We start from the raw sequence: 16958 nt of genomic DNA, 5'->3' as shown, positions 1-16958 counted from the left end.
TGGTTTATATATGGTTCTATGATGTCGCAGAAATGTCAGTTGCTAACATTTTTCCAAACATCTTTCTTTGTGTTCAACAGAACAAAGCAATGTGTACAGGCTTAGAGAGGAGTAATTCATGAAAGAATTTTCATTTTTGGGTAGAGTATCCCTAAAGGCAATTTATATTCCTTGTTTAATGTATTATAAACCAATGACTTTGTTTGAGATGTAAATAATTTAGGATAAACACACAATGTTATTATAATATTGATAAGCTGAACTGGAAAGCAACAGTGGACCAATTGTGTACTGTTGTACAGAATGTATTTGTTAACAAAAGAGGACACACCTGTACAAATGTTATTCTGTAAAATTACAAAAAATACATTTTTGTGTAGATCTAATTCCACACAATTCTTTCATTCACAGCACCACTTCTGAAAAGATCATGTTTTTAAGGGTAATAAGAAACACAAGTGAAAAAGAAGAGTATTGTGACCTCCTGTGGTGGAGTATGAAGTACTGCACAGTCCACACAAGCTGCATCCAACAAGTCACAATGCTTACAAGAAAATGCAGCTGCAGATAACAACAACAACAATCCACATAAAATGAATAACACAATTTGGTCTATTAGTTTTTGAGGCTATACATGCAATATTTTCACTTCATATAATTAAAGAGAAAATGATCTGGGCTGAAAACTTTATTAAAGGCACACTATGTCTTTAAGGTAGGTTAATAATATAGAAATGCTTAGCACAAGTGCTGCACATTATATCTCAGTTAAGTAGGCTTATTTATCGATTCAGGTTATTACATTAAGAATAACTTATTTTAATGTACCATTTTAAGTAGCTACAAAGAGTCAATTCTTTAGATGCCCCAAACATAGACAAACACAGGAATACATTACAAAACGTATTTTCACTTATGTGAATAACCTTAAAATACCAGACCATGGCCTTCCACTGAAATTCCAGCTCATGAAAGAGGATTAAAACAAAAAAGATAGTTTCAAACCACTTGAAAAACAGAAGGGGGTTTTATCATTAGGAATATCTCAACTTTTGGTCACAGATTGCTTAACACTGAAATAAAATCTGGTTTAAAACAATGACGAACACAAAGGCGAAAACTATTTTCCTACCTAAACACAAAATGTGAAATGTGACTTTTTTTTAAATAAGAGTTCTTGTCATTGTGATCCACACTCAATTGCTGCAATCTGCTTGGTCCTCCCGAGAGCTGGTTTCTTTTCGCAAAATAACTTTTCAAAAATAAGCTCTTCAAAAAAGTACACAGCACAATTATGTCTTATGCTTGGACATTTTCTTCATTTAAACCATGATAGCACTACACAAGCTGTAACTTTAACACTTTTTGGCCTGTATTTTAGGGTTATACAAATATTTTAATGTATCTCCTATGCTGCTGGCTTAGATCACGGCTTGAAGTATCTGCTCATGGTTATAAGAACTGATTAAATGTTTGGTCTCTAAGATTATTCTAAAACTCATCTTCACCACAGCCAACTGTCTAAATGCTGAAGACAATAGCAAGATTGCTGGAGGATTGAAGTCAACTCTCTGTAACTTTGCTCTTTCCAGTTTGGAATGAGTCGTTCATTGTTAAGTGCCTGTAATTTGGGTGTCCCTTCACGTAAAACCTGATACAGGCAAGGCCACCTGCTCTGTATTCTATGTCGGGTTCGGCGGTCCAGAGTTATGCCCCGAACAATCTTTTTGGCCCGCAGCTCTCGCAGAGCCGGGAGGTTGAGGCAGGAAAACACCAGACCACGACTGGGCGAAACATCCAGGAACTCAAGAGACAAGGATTCGAGAGTGTACGAGATGCCTAAATTCCGCAGTGGCACCAGAACGTGAAGCGTAAGGGACTTGAGATTGGGCAGCGATTTAGTCAGAGTCTGTAAAGTGTTCGGACTCACCCCTTTAAATACCCAAAAGTACTTAAGTTCTAAGACACGGAGATGTTGGAATTGAGTAATCAATGAAACCGACGTTTCGGACCAGTCAAAGTGCAGCCGCATTTTGGTTATCCTGGGGCAGCTGTTCACAAGCTTGGCCAAAAGAATCTGGAAGTTATTGACTTGGTCCATCTTGGTGATGTTTTCTTGATGAGAACTCGAACTGGTGTGGACACGAAGGTCAAGGGGCTCCAGCAGCGTGAACGTCCAGTTTAAGTCCAAATGGCTGAGATCTCTGCAATGGACGTTCTCCAGAAGGTGTGGAAGAAGTTCTCCCCACTTATTGTACTCATCCCCAAGATCGAAACTGGCCTTGAGAGTAAGCAAGCTAGCACCACGGGATATAAGATGGTGGGTGTAGTGGTGAACCCACGCTTTCCAGCGCTCAAACTCTCTGTTGGAAACAAGCAGACCCTCTTGGCCCAGGTGAAAAACCCCACGGCGTGAATAGTTGGCAACTCTCCAGAGCTTCCCAGAGCGCACCAGACAACTCCAGCTTACACACACAAGTGCAGAGTTGCATTTGTCCACCTCACTAAGGAATGACAGCACGTGGAGTTGACATTCCACTGGCAGTGAATTGAAAGGGAAGTAGTCTTCGTCTGTTTTAAGCTTTCTCCTTGTGCTGACAGGAACGAGGGCTCTCTTCCTTTGAGGCATGTTCGTCGATATTTGTGGTTAATTCTTCTGCAAGAGCATCCTTTTGTCGCGTTCTCTCACTAAGAGACTTGTGACTGCACCTTGAAGAGAATAAAGGAAGAGTTACACACTGAAACGTGTGAGAGCATATAAAGAGTAAACGATTAAAAAAGGTTAACGTCGACCATTGTCTAATATGGTAACGTTATCGCAATTGACAATTGTCAAAAACATTTATGTAAACGCTTGGCGAATACCCGATGATTCTTACCTTTAACATTGCAGAATCCTGACATGTCAAGTTGATCTGAATCATAAAGACAAACCAGCACATCGATAATGTTAAAAAGCCGGTGTTAGATATACGCCGCATGGTTCCATTAAAGTTTCATAGATAGCTTATAACGCGTCGTTAGCATCACCGCCGCGGACTGTCACACATTTAACAATAGCTGTAAGATGTCTTCTTCGTTCAAATAAATCAATTTAACGTTAGCATAAACCGCCTGAGCTTACTCTTAATTTTTAAAGAACTTTTTAATGTATGTGAGGTACTGTAATAATCATTTTGGTGGTCACTAAGCGGCTAAGCTGTGTTTGTATCCTGTGAGAGAGGCTGTTGTTGTTCTACGTGAATGACATCATCAATGTGCGTGCCACATCCTGGGGTGTTTATGACTGATCCGAGAACAGAGCTGTATACGTTATATTACTAGTTTAAACTGGGTCAAATCGAAAAGGCTGATCAAAGGTCAGACTCAACCCGCATCTTTTAAATGTCTGTTGTAATGAGCTTCTGCATCTAAGGGTAGAATGCTGCCTTCACGTGCTCCCGGAAATAGTTTATGGAACTGTGCTCTTTTAATGTTAGCAGATACTTAATGCTACGAAATCATTAGTAACATTAATGTTTTGATGTTACTAAATAAATACTCTAAATGTAACTAAATCCAGACGTTACTTCCGGTTTAAGTGGGAATTAATAGGCTTGTTTGAGATGAGCAAAATCTGCGCAGAACCGATCACCGGTGATCACCGCGAGATGCATGCCGGTTAGAAACGTGTGCCAAAAGAACTCTCGCGACGGCGAGGCGGCTGTGTCGAATTGAGCAGTCGAGCGCAGTTGCTCTCCACCGACTGCGCTATTCAAAAGCATGATGGGAAACGACTGACTGACGACACAGCTTCATGCTCATTGGCTGAGAATGTCAACTGATACATTTTCTCTTTATTCAAATCCCATCTTTTTATTTATATTTACATGCAAACTAAACAAAACACGCCTAGTGAAGTTAAGAATTAGGACAAGCATTGTTTTAATCAATGCTTGTGACAAATTTCTGGGTTGCTGTTTCAAATTAAAATTATTATTGTGTGTGTGTGTGTGCGCGCAGACATAGAGAGTTCTCGCAATACACTTTTCAAAGCATCGGTGAAGAAGCATCGCCTCTGTATATATATTTTTATTAAAATGATTTATCCACGCAAAGTCTACAATATAATAGCCATATAAACGTAGCGTAATTATAATAATAAAACAAATCAAAGAGGCATTGACAGAGAGTCAAGAAATGATGATGAGAATAATTATTTTTAATATTTCAGTAAAGTTCATTAAATCTATTCTGTTGTTAGTGTGGCTTTAAACTTGTGAACTGTGTATGTTACGGAGGCCAACTAGTGATGAGCTGTGCAGCTCTTTAGCCTTCTTGTTAGAGCGCCCGTCTCCCATTCGGACCAACGTCGGTTCGAAGGCCGCGAGGAAGCAAGTTGACAAAATGCAAATAAGATTTTTAGGTGCATCAAAAAGAAAAAAACAACCCCCCTGGCTACAGACCTGTAAATATGACAAACATTTGTTATGACCTCTGTCTCTCAAAAGCAACTTGTTATTTACTTCATTTACCATTTGCTTATACAATCCTTGAAAATGTCTTACATGTGTAACTGTTTATTTGGACATTATTTGACAGTACATTCGGTGATTATTATTGTAACCATCTTCATGTAAAAACAGTGGTATTTCGATAACATCCACTTCGTCTGCGATAAAAAACGCGAACGCGATCTCCTCCATTGCTTACGTTTGCAGGCGACAAAACAGCGAGATTCTGGTAGTGTCCGACTTCAAAGGTCTTTTTTGACCCATACCCTCCCCTTACTGTAGCCGCCTACTCTCACCTACATTTCAGGCGAGGCAAGGCGCATCTCAAACAAGCCTATTATCGAATTACTATTTCCGACAGCACGTGAAAGCAGCTGAAATAAGCGTGTTGGACATCAAGCGGCGCTGCGCAGACAGATCGAAGTCTGACACCGCAAAGCGATTGGCCCAGTTGCAAGAAAAGGCTTTTGAAAAAAAGGCTTTTGACTCTCTCTCGCGGTACTTTGATGTCATAACTCGAATTGTATGCGCAGTGTTGCATTAAGTAATCCATGCGTCATCTTTGACGAATTCCTTCATCTCTATATTTTCTACATTTTTAGGTAACTGGGAATCATTTTATCACGTTATACGAGAAGAGCGTTCCGTAGTATGCATCTGGTCTGAACTGCAAGATGCACAAAAACAGAGACGGATACAAAAATAAATATATTCATTAAAACAAAGTTTGATGCAGGTAACCACGTTACAATAAATGTAAACCTAATCATCAAAACGTACAAAAAGCGAAATTTTACCTTGATGATTAGACTGAAATTTCTCAATTTACATGGAGACAAGCGGAGTTGTCATTTGCTGTTCATATATATTATAATACTTCATACGTTGTTTATTGCTTTTTATTATAATTACAACATGTTTATTCCAGCAGTTGTTTTCAGAAAACAGCAAGTCAAGAGTGTGGGGAAAGTTTTCATTTTGTGAAAGGCGATGGTGCGGCTTGGATGCTGGTTGCTGCTTTACGGAAACAGAAACGCACCGAGCCGCAAGTGCACATTTAAAGGGGAATAACAACAACGCTCTCTTTGTATACATCTGAGTTTGACAAGGGGTTTATTCGTCTGGGTATATACCCAGCTACATTTTCCTTGTGCGACAGAGTTGTTCGGACAGTGTTGAATAGATATTAATGTAGTGATCGTCAAATTAGAGTCGATCATTTAAACGTTTTAGGTCTATTTCTTTCCGAGGCGACTCGGTTGTCCTGTCGTCTCTGTTGATCTCCGGGCGCCATCTTGAATTTTAATGTAATAAAATTCTTACCGTTTTTTGGCAGTATTGACATTTTTATTATGTTTTTCATCGCATTGGACTTTGATGATGTACAAACATTGACACGGGATTGAAACAAGTGAGTGTTTTAAATATTATGTAGATAAGATAAGCGAGATCACCCCTTTTCCGGGTGTCGGCTAGCAGTCGTGCAGTTAGCTGCACATTAGGCCCAGCGTGATGCTTATTTTTGCACGATAATGTGACCCTCTGGGAAACTATTTTGAGAAATCAACCTGATTAGATCCTATGCTGCTCTTATCTTGACGACCGCACTGTTATCTGCCATGGTCACTGTTTTATAGACGTTTGAGCGGCCGGTTCGGTAAGCCTCATTGTTTTGTTAAAAGGATGCTAAGCTAGTTAGCGTTAACATTGTTTACTTTAACTGCCAATGTGGCTGCATAGTAACGACCGAACTCGCTTCATTTATAGCTTTATTTTACACTTCAAAACCATTCAATTACACCGGCTTGTCTTTTCCCGAAGCAGTTGGTTCAATAAAACATTCATGCCGGGTTTAAACTTGAATCGGCGAGTTGGTTTGTGGTGGGATTTAAATGCACAGCGGATGGGAGTGTGCTTAGCCACGGTGAAGCGAAGTCTACTGATGCATGTTATCAACTATATTATATGCATAACGTTAACTGTATAGAACATAAGTGAATTTGAGATTATTAGCAAGCCAACTAAAACTAGGATGTTTATAGTTTAATTGAAGCCAATTTGTTATCTCCAAGAGGAGCCAGCGGGAGGCGCACTGTCCTCAGTAATACTTGAAAAGTAAAACAATCGACACATTCAGGATATTTTAAGGCAATGCATATCATGAGATCAGTTGCTAATATAGCCAAATGTATTAACTGTATGAATTGTACAATAATTAGTATAATAATTAACCACATTAATTGTTGGCTTAAAGATTTTTTGTGTTTGCATTATCTTTAATGCAGGTGAAGCAACATCAAGAAGTGAGGTTTGATTCGGAGTACTCTACATTCGTCAGATAATACAGCAGATCAGGCTCCAGTCCAGTTGTTTCAGCAGTCTCATTGTTGAATGGTTTCTCACAAGCACACAGAAGCTCAATGCACCTTCTCCAGACAGCCAGCTGGTATGAAGTAGATGGGAGAATCCAAGAACATGGTGCTGAATGGCAGGAGACATGGTAGCAAGTTCTCCAGTAATCAGCCCGTAAGCAAGTCCAGGCTACATAACACACAAAGAACCCATCTGCGTCAAAACAAGGGCTCCCCAAGTGTCAGAAGATGCAGTCGACGTAAGTCCCTTTAAGAAAAAATAATTCATGGTCCCCAGCAGATTTTATAGTATCTCTAGAATTCCAGACCTGTCTTAGATAATCTAAAAGTTGTTTAAATGAATGTTAAACTGACAGGTTGTGGTGGGGCGCCCCCAGAGGCAGAAAGGCGCCATGTACCTTCTTCAGGAATGACTGCCAAGGAGTTGTGTGAATATGATGATCTAAGCACCAGTTTGATCCTGGACCCTTACCTTGGCTTCCAGACTCACAAGATGAATACCAGGTTTGTCTGCTTAAATTACATTGAGGTGTCTAGTTTATAGGACTTGGGGTGACTGAGATTTGGCTTTGTCGTAAATGTAACGTTGTTGTTTTAGGTTTCGACCAATCAAAGGTCGACAAAATGAGCTGAGGGAGGTGATCGAACATTTCAAAAAGCATGACAACATGGAGAAAGCTTTTCAGGCTCTGACCTCTGGTGACTGGACGAGACATCACTTTCTCAACAAAACCAAGTCCCAAGAGAAGCTCTTCAAAGCGCATGTAACTTACACAAACAAACTTTCTTAAAGATATCAACTCACGATTTTAGTTAAATGGTGATGCTAATTTTCCTGTTTATGTATTGTTTTTCTTTGGTCTTGGCAGGTGTTTGTTTACCTACGTATGTTTGCATCGGACAGCGGGTTTGAGATCCTTCCTTGCAATCGCTACTCTTCAGAGCAAAATGGAGCCAAAATTGTAGCAACAAAGGATTGGTGTGTTAACCGTTTTATGTAATCAAATAATGAAATTCCTTACAATATTTGTACTCGCTTTAATTTTTCTTTGGCACACTACAGGAAGAGGAATGATAAAATCGAGCATCTTGTGGGCTGCATTGCTGAGTTGTCTCCTAGTGAAGAGAGGCTGTTGCTTCGTCATGGAGAGAACGATTTCAGTGTCATGTACTCGACACGCAAAAACTGTGCGCAACTCTGGCTGGGACCAGCGGCTTTTATCAACCATGGTATATTTCTTCCTGATAATACAATGAACCCTAGTTATCTTGCGTAGTAAATTTATGTTTGTCTTGTTCGTTTTGTTTTTTAACAGATTGTCGGCCAAATTGCAAGGTAAATATGTGAACGCTAGACTCTGCTTTCTATGAACGTTTACTTGATGATTAACTAAAAGGAGGAAATTAAATTTAGCTGATGCCAGGGGTTTGTTACAGTTTGTGTCAACAGGCCGGGACACTGCTTGTGTTAAGGTTCTGCGGGACATTGAACCAGGGGAAGAGATCTCCTGTTACTATGGAGATGGTTTCTTCGGTGAAAACAATGAATTCTGTGAATGTTACACTTGCGAAAGGTATCATCTGCATGCTTCTAATTTCGGAAGCGTTTAGGAATGATCCAGGAGACTGTTTAATACAAAACACTGCTCTATTAAAAGAATGCTGTTTTTCAGACGTGGCACAGGTGCTTTTAAGTCCAAAGCTGGGTTGCCCGTGGAGACTCCAGTGATCAATAGCAAGTATGGCCTAAGAGAAACAGACAAGCGTCTGAACAGACTGAAGAAGCTGGGGGAAAGCTGCAGGAACTCTGACAGCCAGTCTGTCAGCTCCAACGCAGAGGCAGACTCTCAGGAACCAACCAATTTACAAACATGTGAGATTACTTTTTTAAGTTTTTCATGTCTTGTGTTGAGAATGCTGTAAACTTAACCCTTTTTGTGTTTCTCCAGCATTACGGAAAAGGACGTCACAGTCGTGTGTCAACAACGCTGGAGAAGTTAAGGCTGTAACAAGGCAAACTCCGTCAAACACTCCTTCTTCTACCTCATCCTCGAAACGAAGTCAAACGAATATTTCAAGTTTACCAAAGAGACACAAGTCAAAGCAGACACAACCTTTGTCTAAAGGAAAAAGACGCTGTCGAAGTGTATGGACGAAGAGCTCCACCAGAGTGAGAAATCTCAAGGAGCAGACACGGGACAGGCACTGTTCCGTTACGGGCTCCGGAGACAAAGGCGGTGCAGCGCGGCCGTCGGAACACAATCAGACGTCTTCAAAGGGTGCTTCCTTATGCAAGGATAGCGTACTTTGCCCTTACAGAACTCGTAGGTCCACAAGGACCTCTCTTGGTGCTCAGGGGGCTGGTGGCAGCACACAAGCATTAAATGAGCCATCAAGCCCACCCACAGCTCACGGTGGTGTGGTCCTCAAGACAGAGCCAGGAGACCTCATCCCTGTGACGCCTGGGTGCCAGGTGAACATGCCCAGTTTAGAGTATGACTGTCCTAAGAAAGGGACGTGTCCCAGAGGAAGACGGACAGTAAAACAGGAAGACTCGGGCTCCTACGGAGAGCCATTTCTCCACGAGAGCGTGCCTGACCTGCGGCATGCGGTTCGGGCTGCAGATGTAGCAGACTGTGGGAAGGTGGTGCTTGGCCTCCCCGGCCGTCACCAGCACTACAACGGCTCGGCTAAAAGCAGCAAGGCCCTCCGCCGTGGCAAGGGAAAGAAAAAGCGTCAAATCACGCGCTACGACGCTCAGCTAATTCTGCAGAATAACTCAGGCATCCCCAAGATAACACTACGCAGGCGTCGGGACAGCAGCAGCAGTAAAAACGACTCCAGAGAGACCAACTCGTCGAGTTCCTCCAAAATCAGCATCAAGTTTAGTAAGGACCAAGAGACGGACAGGAGCAACTCATACGTGGCCAAGCTGAATAATGGATTCAACCATGGCTCCCACAGCAGCTCCACCAAGCTCAAGATTCAGCTGAAACGAGAGGAAGACAGCACAGCCTTGCATCGGGCATACCCGGAAGATGTCACCTTGGGGATAGTGCAGAGAGAAGCAGGGGAAGATAAGGAGGTAGGTCAGAACGTAGACGTGGAGTCATTGTCTTCTGAGGACGAAGAAGAAGATTACTTTGATAATGAGGATGATTTTATCCCACTCCCACCAGCAAAACGTCTACGTCTTATCGTGGGGAAAGATTCCATAGACATTGACATTTCCTCTAGAAGAAGAGAAGATCAGTCCCTTAGACTCAATGCATAAGCTGTGTAAATATCCATTGTTTCAATCACGTTCATTTGAAATATGTAATTTAAATGGAAAATGTAAATGTACAATTAAATCATGGCAAAATATCTTTCTTTACATTTTAGTGATGGCACTTCTTTATCGTTTCCTCACTATGAATTTAAATATTGTAGAAAGTGTACAGGTTATGTATGAATCCAAGTCTGATAATGTGCAGATGTTTGTTAGCATTCTGTCCAGCTTAAATGTTTTATTCCATGAACCTTATGGCTTTGTGTGATGGTTGGATGATCCACTTGGGAAAAACTTGCATGGTTTCACCTAAGAGAGTTGACACTTCACATTTAAACAACAGTGTCGTTTAAACCCTGCGTTGGTTTATAAAAAGTGTTGTCCCATCAGTTTGATCAGGATTTTTCACCCAAAAATGAAACTTTTGTCATCATTAATGCACCTTCATTTGGTTTCAAACCTGTATGTGACCCTTTCTTCTGTGGAACACAAAAGTAGTTATTTTGAGAAATGTTCAAGTAGTTTTGTGTCCATACAATGGAACATGGCAATGTTGTTTGGTCACTGACATTCTTCAAAATATGCGTTCTACAGAAGAAAGATTTGGAATGTCATGATGGTGAGTAAATGATGAAAGAATAAATTTTTTTGGATAAACTATCCCATTAAGGGACTATCAGAGCAAACAATGTACAGAAGAGTGTTGACAAAATACTAAACAAATTTCTCCACATCTCCACTTGAATTTTTTTGTATCTAAATCCTTTTAAAACACGTGTCAGATGTTATGGCCATGGAAGGGCCGTGGTGCTTGTTGTGGTGGCCTGGTGCTGGTCCATTAAGATACTGGGCAATTGAATTATTATTGTGCGAACGTCAGACCTAGATATGTGTGCCTAAGGATAAAGTCCTCAAGAAATGAGTTGTTCTGAAATGTCACAAATCAGTAATCTGTTTTCCTGAATCTTGATCATTGTGGTATTCAGTACATCTGATTGACTTTGTATGCATTTTGTGCTCTGCCTAAAAATTATAAAAAGAAAAACTAAGGAATTTAAAGCAGTTGTGTTTCCATTGTTCACCCTAACAGTAGGCAACTGCCATTTAAGGCTATTTTTATTTGTACCTTTTTAGTTTTTTTCCATTTTACTTTACATTCTGTAGTGTCAAAGGTCTGCCATATGGGCTTGAAGCTATCAGCTTCTAATGGTCACGAATCTATGATCTCAAACTCACTCTGAAAAGCATCATGACAGTAACAATGTATACAAAGTCTTGGGGTATACTGTTCACTCTGTATATTCGGGGACTTGTTTTTATTTAACTGTTTTAAGTACTTGAAAACTATAAAATTCATTTTCAAGATATTTTGTCTAATGTTGTTATTTTACGTGCGTCTGTAAGTGACAAGGCCATATTGTACATATTTTAAAAACATTCCACAGCTACAGAATACCCCTGCTATCCATATCACTTGATTGTTATGTAACTGAAACGTAATCTGACGACCAAACTTTCCTTGTGGTAACGTAACCAGTTACAGAACAGGTTCACAACGTCATGGTTACTTACTGAGAACGTCACAAAGTTACGTTGTGGAAACGAATCCAGGAATTTCAGTTTTCGAGTTGTCACAACGTTACTAGATTACGTTGTCACAAGAAAAGTGTGTAATTGGGAAAAATGTTCCACCAGGAAGGAGTTGTGAAGGAGAATGAGCGGGAAATGGATAAAATGCCCTTATGAGAAGGCATTACAAGGCACCGCTCGTTTGCTGAACGCAGGGATCTTGATGGGGTGTAGGAGTGTAGTAGGGTGTGAAAGTGCGCCGGCGCAGATCCAGTGATAATCCTGTATGCAAACATCAGTGACTTGAATCTGATCCGGGCTTCAACCGGTAGCCAGTGGAGAGAGATGAAAAGGGGTGTCACATGAGCCCTTTTGGGCTGTTGGAAGATGAGGCGTGCTGCTGCGTTTTGAACCAGCTGAAGTGGTTTGATAGCCTTTGCAGCAAGACCAGCAAGGAGAGCATTGCAGTAGTCCAATCTTGAGATTACCAGGGCCTGGACAAGGAGTTGTGCCGCATGCTCAGTGCGGTAGGGTCTAACCTTGCGAATGTTAAATATATTTCATTCCACAGTTCTAGACGTCACCCATCAGTGTTTTCTAAAGTCGACACTGTTTTGTTTTACGCGTGAATAATTAATGAGACTAAAATCGCTCCATACTGTTTTAGCCAAGAAACTAATGTGATTTAGTTGAACAATGACATCAGCTAAGGGGCGGGGCTTGTGCCTGTTAAGGCTCTTAAAGAGGAGTCAATTCCCACCCCAGCGCATTCTGTAACACATTCTGCAACACATTCGGCAAAATCCAGGATCAGGTGTCCAGGAACACCTGATTCCTTTGCAAGTCAAAGAGGAGTCGTAAGGATCACCGTCGAATTCAGCTGCTTATAATTTCAGCAAATAATTGTGTGTTTTAGTCCCGATTTCTTTGTTTCTCCTATTCTCCTCAGCCATTTTTTTGCGTTTTTTACCACTCGGGGGAAAGTGTCCTGGCACTTAAGAAGGCGCGTCCCGACGGGAAAGTGACGTCATTGCATACCCTTTACTGACGTAATCATGTGACGTAATTCTTCTTCTGTTCCTTTTCAATGGCGGGTGGCAACTAACGTTTGAGGTGCTGCATATCCTACTGTACTGGAACGTGGGCCAAAGATTAGCCATGTGATGTAATGACAAGTGCAACAATTTAAGTTATGTGACACGTTGCATTAACACCATAACATGGTTTTTGTACAAGTAAACTACACAATTAAGTACAGCACAATCAGATGCAGTATTTTCATGTATTTTCATTTTTACCTTATAGGGCTATATGCTTTTGATAAAAATAAACAATTAAAAAGCATACAGCAGCTTTGTGATTTTGCGATGCGTTTTCTCAGTATAATTTAGGCAATAACAGGCCTATTCACACTTCCCATTGTGAAGAGTATGACGATGGAGTGATCTTTTTGTAACACAAAACTGCTTGACCGTAAACTGCGGCAAATTATTATCATATCCAAATGTTATCTAACCACGCTCTCGTTTATCTTTCACTTCCTCATCTGTTCTTTTATTTCCTTGCCCATAAAACCGCACCATTTTCACATGTCTCTTCATTTTCCGTTTGGATAAATAAGTAGTTTAATTTTGGTAATTGGTTTCGGACTTATTTGTGTTTTGTAATTATTTGTTTATGAAAGGTGATCAGAAAGATGAATTTCGCGTGTATCCGTTAAACCACCCGCTAAAATTATCTTGTGAATTTTTTTTATTTTATGTCTGAGAGCAGTATATTGAATTGTAAAGGGCAAATATACATATAAACACAGGTGTAAATAAACTGCTGTAAATAAGCTCAATATGTATGCGTCGTATTTAAATTCTATGACTGAAATCTATTCACTTTATAAAATATAAAGAAATGTTAATGTTACATTAGCTTTACAATAATTAACAACATGTTTCATTGTACATGAAATTCGGCTGAGACTGCTTTGCACACACCCCTTGTGTGGTGTTCTGTCCCGTGGCATCATGGGATATAAGCATCTCAAGATCCATCGCCGAGTGCTTCGGAATCTGGGCGTAACCACGCCATCCGGGAATTTCTCACCTACTCTTTTCGGACATCATACAAAATCAATACATCTCTGAGCCTCTCAATAATAACGTTAGACGGACAATCAGTTTGTTAGAAATCTAACTAAACTTGGCATTTACCGGAAAAGACAGTTCATCGATTGTATAGCCGTTTACTAGTTAAGTTTCGCTGCGTGTCATCGGTGACGATCACACAGTTACCCTGAGACTAAGAGAGAAAAACGAACAATTACCCTCTATCCTGAAATCAATTCACTTTATCTTTTACAGTCTTGGTATGTTTAGATGTCATTTTAGTGGACTGGAGTTAAAAAATCTAAATAAAATGGTTAACGTTAAGTTTAAAAGAACTTTACCTCAACAACACTTGCAGTAGGGATGTCCACTCAAGTAAGTCCGTGCGCGAGCTGCCTGGTTTCGCGGGCATTTATATATTTAAAAAAGTACACTTATATATACACTTTTTTTCAACCTAAGCATTAATCTAACCCATACTTAATTATTTTTTAAAAATAGTGTGTTTTTCTAATGTTAAATTTGCCATTGGATGTCTGTTCTGTCACATAATTTTCTACACCATTGACGTCCACTAGCTATACCAAGAGGGGTCGTTGTCAGATGTCCAGATACTGACCAGATTTTGCACGTCGTGTAGACGTATATGGTCCTGGACAGACCGACTTAGACATGATCTGCGCACGTCTGGCAGATGTTGTCCAAACACTGCACGCCATTATGTCTACCAAACGCATTTGCCCTACAGTTGGTGAAATATCAGCATGTTTATACATTTGAACAAGTTTTAACATTTTATATTCTTAGGAAATATATTTGTATTACTCCCCAGAAAATGCTGCTATTAATGTAGTCAACGTAGTATTCAGTGTATACAATCTGCTACTATATTTAGCCAAAATTATGCAAATAGTTGCTGTTATCTGTGCCGCTAAATTCCATTTAAATAGGTTGACAGTTGTTTGGAACTTTTGAGGGCTCCATGAACCACGTGACCAAACGGTGGCGAGATCGAGTTTCGTAACTCTCATATTCAACGGCTCTGGACTAGCGTATCACACTTGATTTAAAGAAAGGCCAGACACCTCGAAAGACACGTCAAACCAAAAATACACATTTTAAATGTAATATCCTAAATCAACAGATTTTTACCAAAATACCAATTCAAAACAAAGGTGTTCTCAAGCATGGTGCCAATTACTGCTCTTTGAGCACTCATATACCTATTGTGAATCCCTTAATTAATAAAAAATTTTTTTTATCAGGGTTAAGTTGTCAGCTGGCACTGCATGTTCAGCTCCTCCAGCTCACACCCTGACATCCCTGATATTCCCAAACAATCTGCCACCAATTGCCTACCTTCATCCTCTATCACATAAATTATAATACTTAATCCTGTGCTTTCCAGAAAATGTGTTAATTCCCTGTATCCTAGCCCATCCATATTAATTGCAATTTCCAACACATATCCCCATCCATCATCCCCATGGATGAAGTCCATCTCCATGCTTTACTCTGTAAATATTGAACTTACAAACTTCTTTCCTGCCTATAATTTCTGCCATATTTTGTGCGGTGTGGTCGAGCAGGGTTCGTTCAAGCTCAAAGCAGGCGCAGCGTTTTGATATAGGTTTCCAAAACTACATCTTTCCTGGAAACGGCGTGCAACAGGGTTGTTGCTAGAGCTACGGCCGGAAATGGTACAAAATCTTGCCATAAAAGTACAATAAATTACATTAGCTAACACCTACCCCAGCCCTAAACCTAATAATAATAAAAAATATGAATCGACTGTTTTCCGCGTGACAAAAATGATGCGGTATTGAAGTGTGCATTCCCACTGGGGGTAGCTGTATCCCTTCTAGTCAAAACAGTAACAGGCCCTGTATTCCAATCAGCTAATAGCCATCGATCGTGATGCTTGTGCTAAATTAATTCCCACGTTTCTGCAGAAAATGCCATCTGCAGCATTTACCGTGCACTGAGTGTCCGAATTTACTCACTATATTAGTGAACTAATGTACATGAGGGTGTAGTGGGCGATTTCGGAAACACAACACCAGTGTGCCATCTCTTTTGCAATGCACTCAAAAGTATCTACTATTCCAACTCAAAAACAGTACCTTCTATTAGGGCATATTATAAGTAGGCGATTTGGGAACGCGGGGAGGGTTTGAGATACATTTCTCTTGTTTGGAGTGTGTGCAAAAGTCCAATAGGCACTGTACTCAAGCATAGTGATCCCTGTCGCCAGTAGTCGGTATGTAAGTTTCCGGTTTGCTCTCGCACCGTGCAAAATGTCAGTGTTTGCAAGATGTCTGCCAGAAATAGGCATCAACGATGCTGTGTACAATGGCGACAGCAAAGTCAGCAATATAGCTCTAAATAAAGGCACGTTTATCAAACAGAGCAGCTATCGCTACATGAGGTTCCAGGTCTAGGTTAAAAACACAGGCCTGGAATAATTTAGACATCGCTCTTTGACATTTTGCTGTTTTAAATGACACAAAACTATTATAACGTCCATTTAAGAGATTTCAAGCTAACTTGGTAATGCTAACTAGTATCAAGCGGCGAACGGGAAATCTTAATCATCAGCCCTATATTGGTTGAAGGGATTCAGCTACTGCCAGAAGAGGTGCAAAATCTCGCCATATAATTACCATAAATTACATGAGTTAACGCCCACCCCAACCCTAAACTTACAATAGAAAAATATTAATACATTTTCAGCGTGACAAAAATGATGCGGTTTTGAGGTGCGCTTGCCCAGTGTATAATGATAGCTGTATCCATCCCTTCTAGTGAAATCCCCTACACGCATACGCAAGGCATAATGGGTAATTTCGCGCATTGCCAAAAACATGGATGATAAGAATAATTCTGGTTCGACCGCAGCACCGTTCGCTTTGCAACGTTTTGTCGGGGCTTTTTTGACGCACGTTTTGACGCAGCCCCGTGTGTGATGACGAATGAGTTGAACTATGGCAGCTGAGAAGGCCATTTTTTTGTAGAATTTTGGGATCCTGATAAAATTCGTATAAATATGTGTTGAATACTGCAAAATACACTCTTCTGAATATCTTTAATTGTTTCATATACCGAGCTGCAGCGTACGTACTTGCAGCCATTGTGCGAGCTGTCTCTTTAATAC

At 40.4% G+C, this 16958-nt stretch overlaps 2 protein-coding genes across 5 annotated transcripts; one reads left to right on the top strand and one right to left on the bottom strand.

Annotated features, from left to right (window-relative positions):
• Positions 1-294: 294 nt before the first annotated feature.
• Positions 295-3638, bottom strand: LOC306899165 (uncharacterized protein). The gene is made up of 2 exons (XM_079465238.1): positions 2880-3638; positions 295-2709 (listed from the first exon to the last, which is right to left on the bottom strand). The coding sequence occupies exon 2, from the start codon at positions 2627-2629 to the stop codon at positions 1505-1507; it is 1125 nt and encodes a 374-aa protein (XP_079321364.1). The 5' UTR covers positions 2630-2709; positions 2880-3638; the 3' UTR covers positions 295-1504.
• A 1459-nt stretch (positions 3639-5097) lies between these two features.
• Positions 5098-11502, top strand: kmt5b (lysine methyltransferase 5B). Of its 4 annotated transcripts, none has more exons than XM_079466184.1 (10): positions 5098-5904; positions 6779-7104; positions 7222-7369; positions 7464-7629; positions 7735-7844; positions 7929-8095; positions 8182-8201; positions 8303-8439; positions 8539-8738; positions 8815-11502. In XM_079466184.1, the coding sequence occupies exons 2-10, from the start codon at positions 6951-6953 to the stop codon at positions 10137-10139; spliced, it is 2427 nt and encodes an 808-aa protein (XP_079322310.1). In that variant the 5' UTR covers positions 5098-5904; positions 6779-6950; the 3' UTR covers positions 10140-11502. The 4 variants fall into 4 exon arrangements, with proteins under 4 accessions (XP_079322310.1, XP_079322313.1, XP_079322311.1 ...); XM_079466187.1 differs by having other exon boundaries at positions 5106-5229; XM_079466185.1 differs by lacking the exon at positions 5098-5904 and adding an exon at positions 5946-6150.
• Positions 11503-16958: the final 5456 nt, after the last annotated feature.

The sequence above is a fragment of the Barbatula barbatula genome (assembly GCF_947034865.1).
Source record: "Barbatula barbatula genome assembly, chromosome: 10".
Taxonomy (NCBI): Eukaryota; Metazoa; Chordata; class Actinopteri; order Cypriniformes; family Nemacheilidae; genus Barbatula; species Barbatula barbatula.
This window is presented reverse-complemented; position numbering and strand designations above follow the sequence as displayed.

Excerpts from the sequence above, each read along its gene's own strand:
- LOC306899165 (XM_079465238.1), bottom strand. The coding sequence starts at position 2,629 with ATGCCTCAAAGGAAGAGAGCCCTCGTTCCTGTCAGCACAAGGAGAAAG.
- kmt5b (XM_079466184.1), top strand. The coding sequence starts at position 6,951 with ATGGGAGAATCCAAGAACATGGTGCTGAATGGCAGGAGACATGGTAGC. Across the intron at positions 7,845-7,928 it reads ATTGTAGCAACAAAGGATTG|GAAGAGGAATGATAAAATCG; the intron begins GTGTGTTAACCG and ends GGCACACTACAG. Across the intron at positions 8,202-8,302 it reads ATTGTCGGCCAAATTGCAAG|TTTGTGTCAACAGGCCGGGA; the intron begins GTAAATATGTGA and ends GGTTTGTTACAG.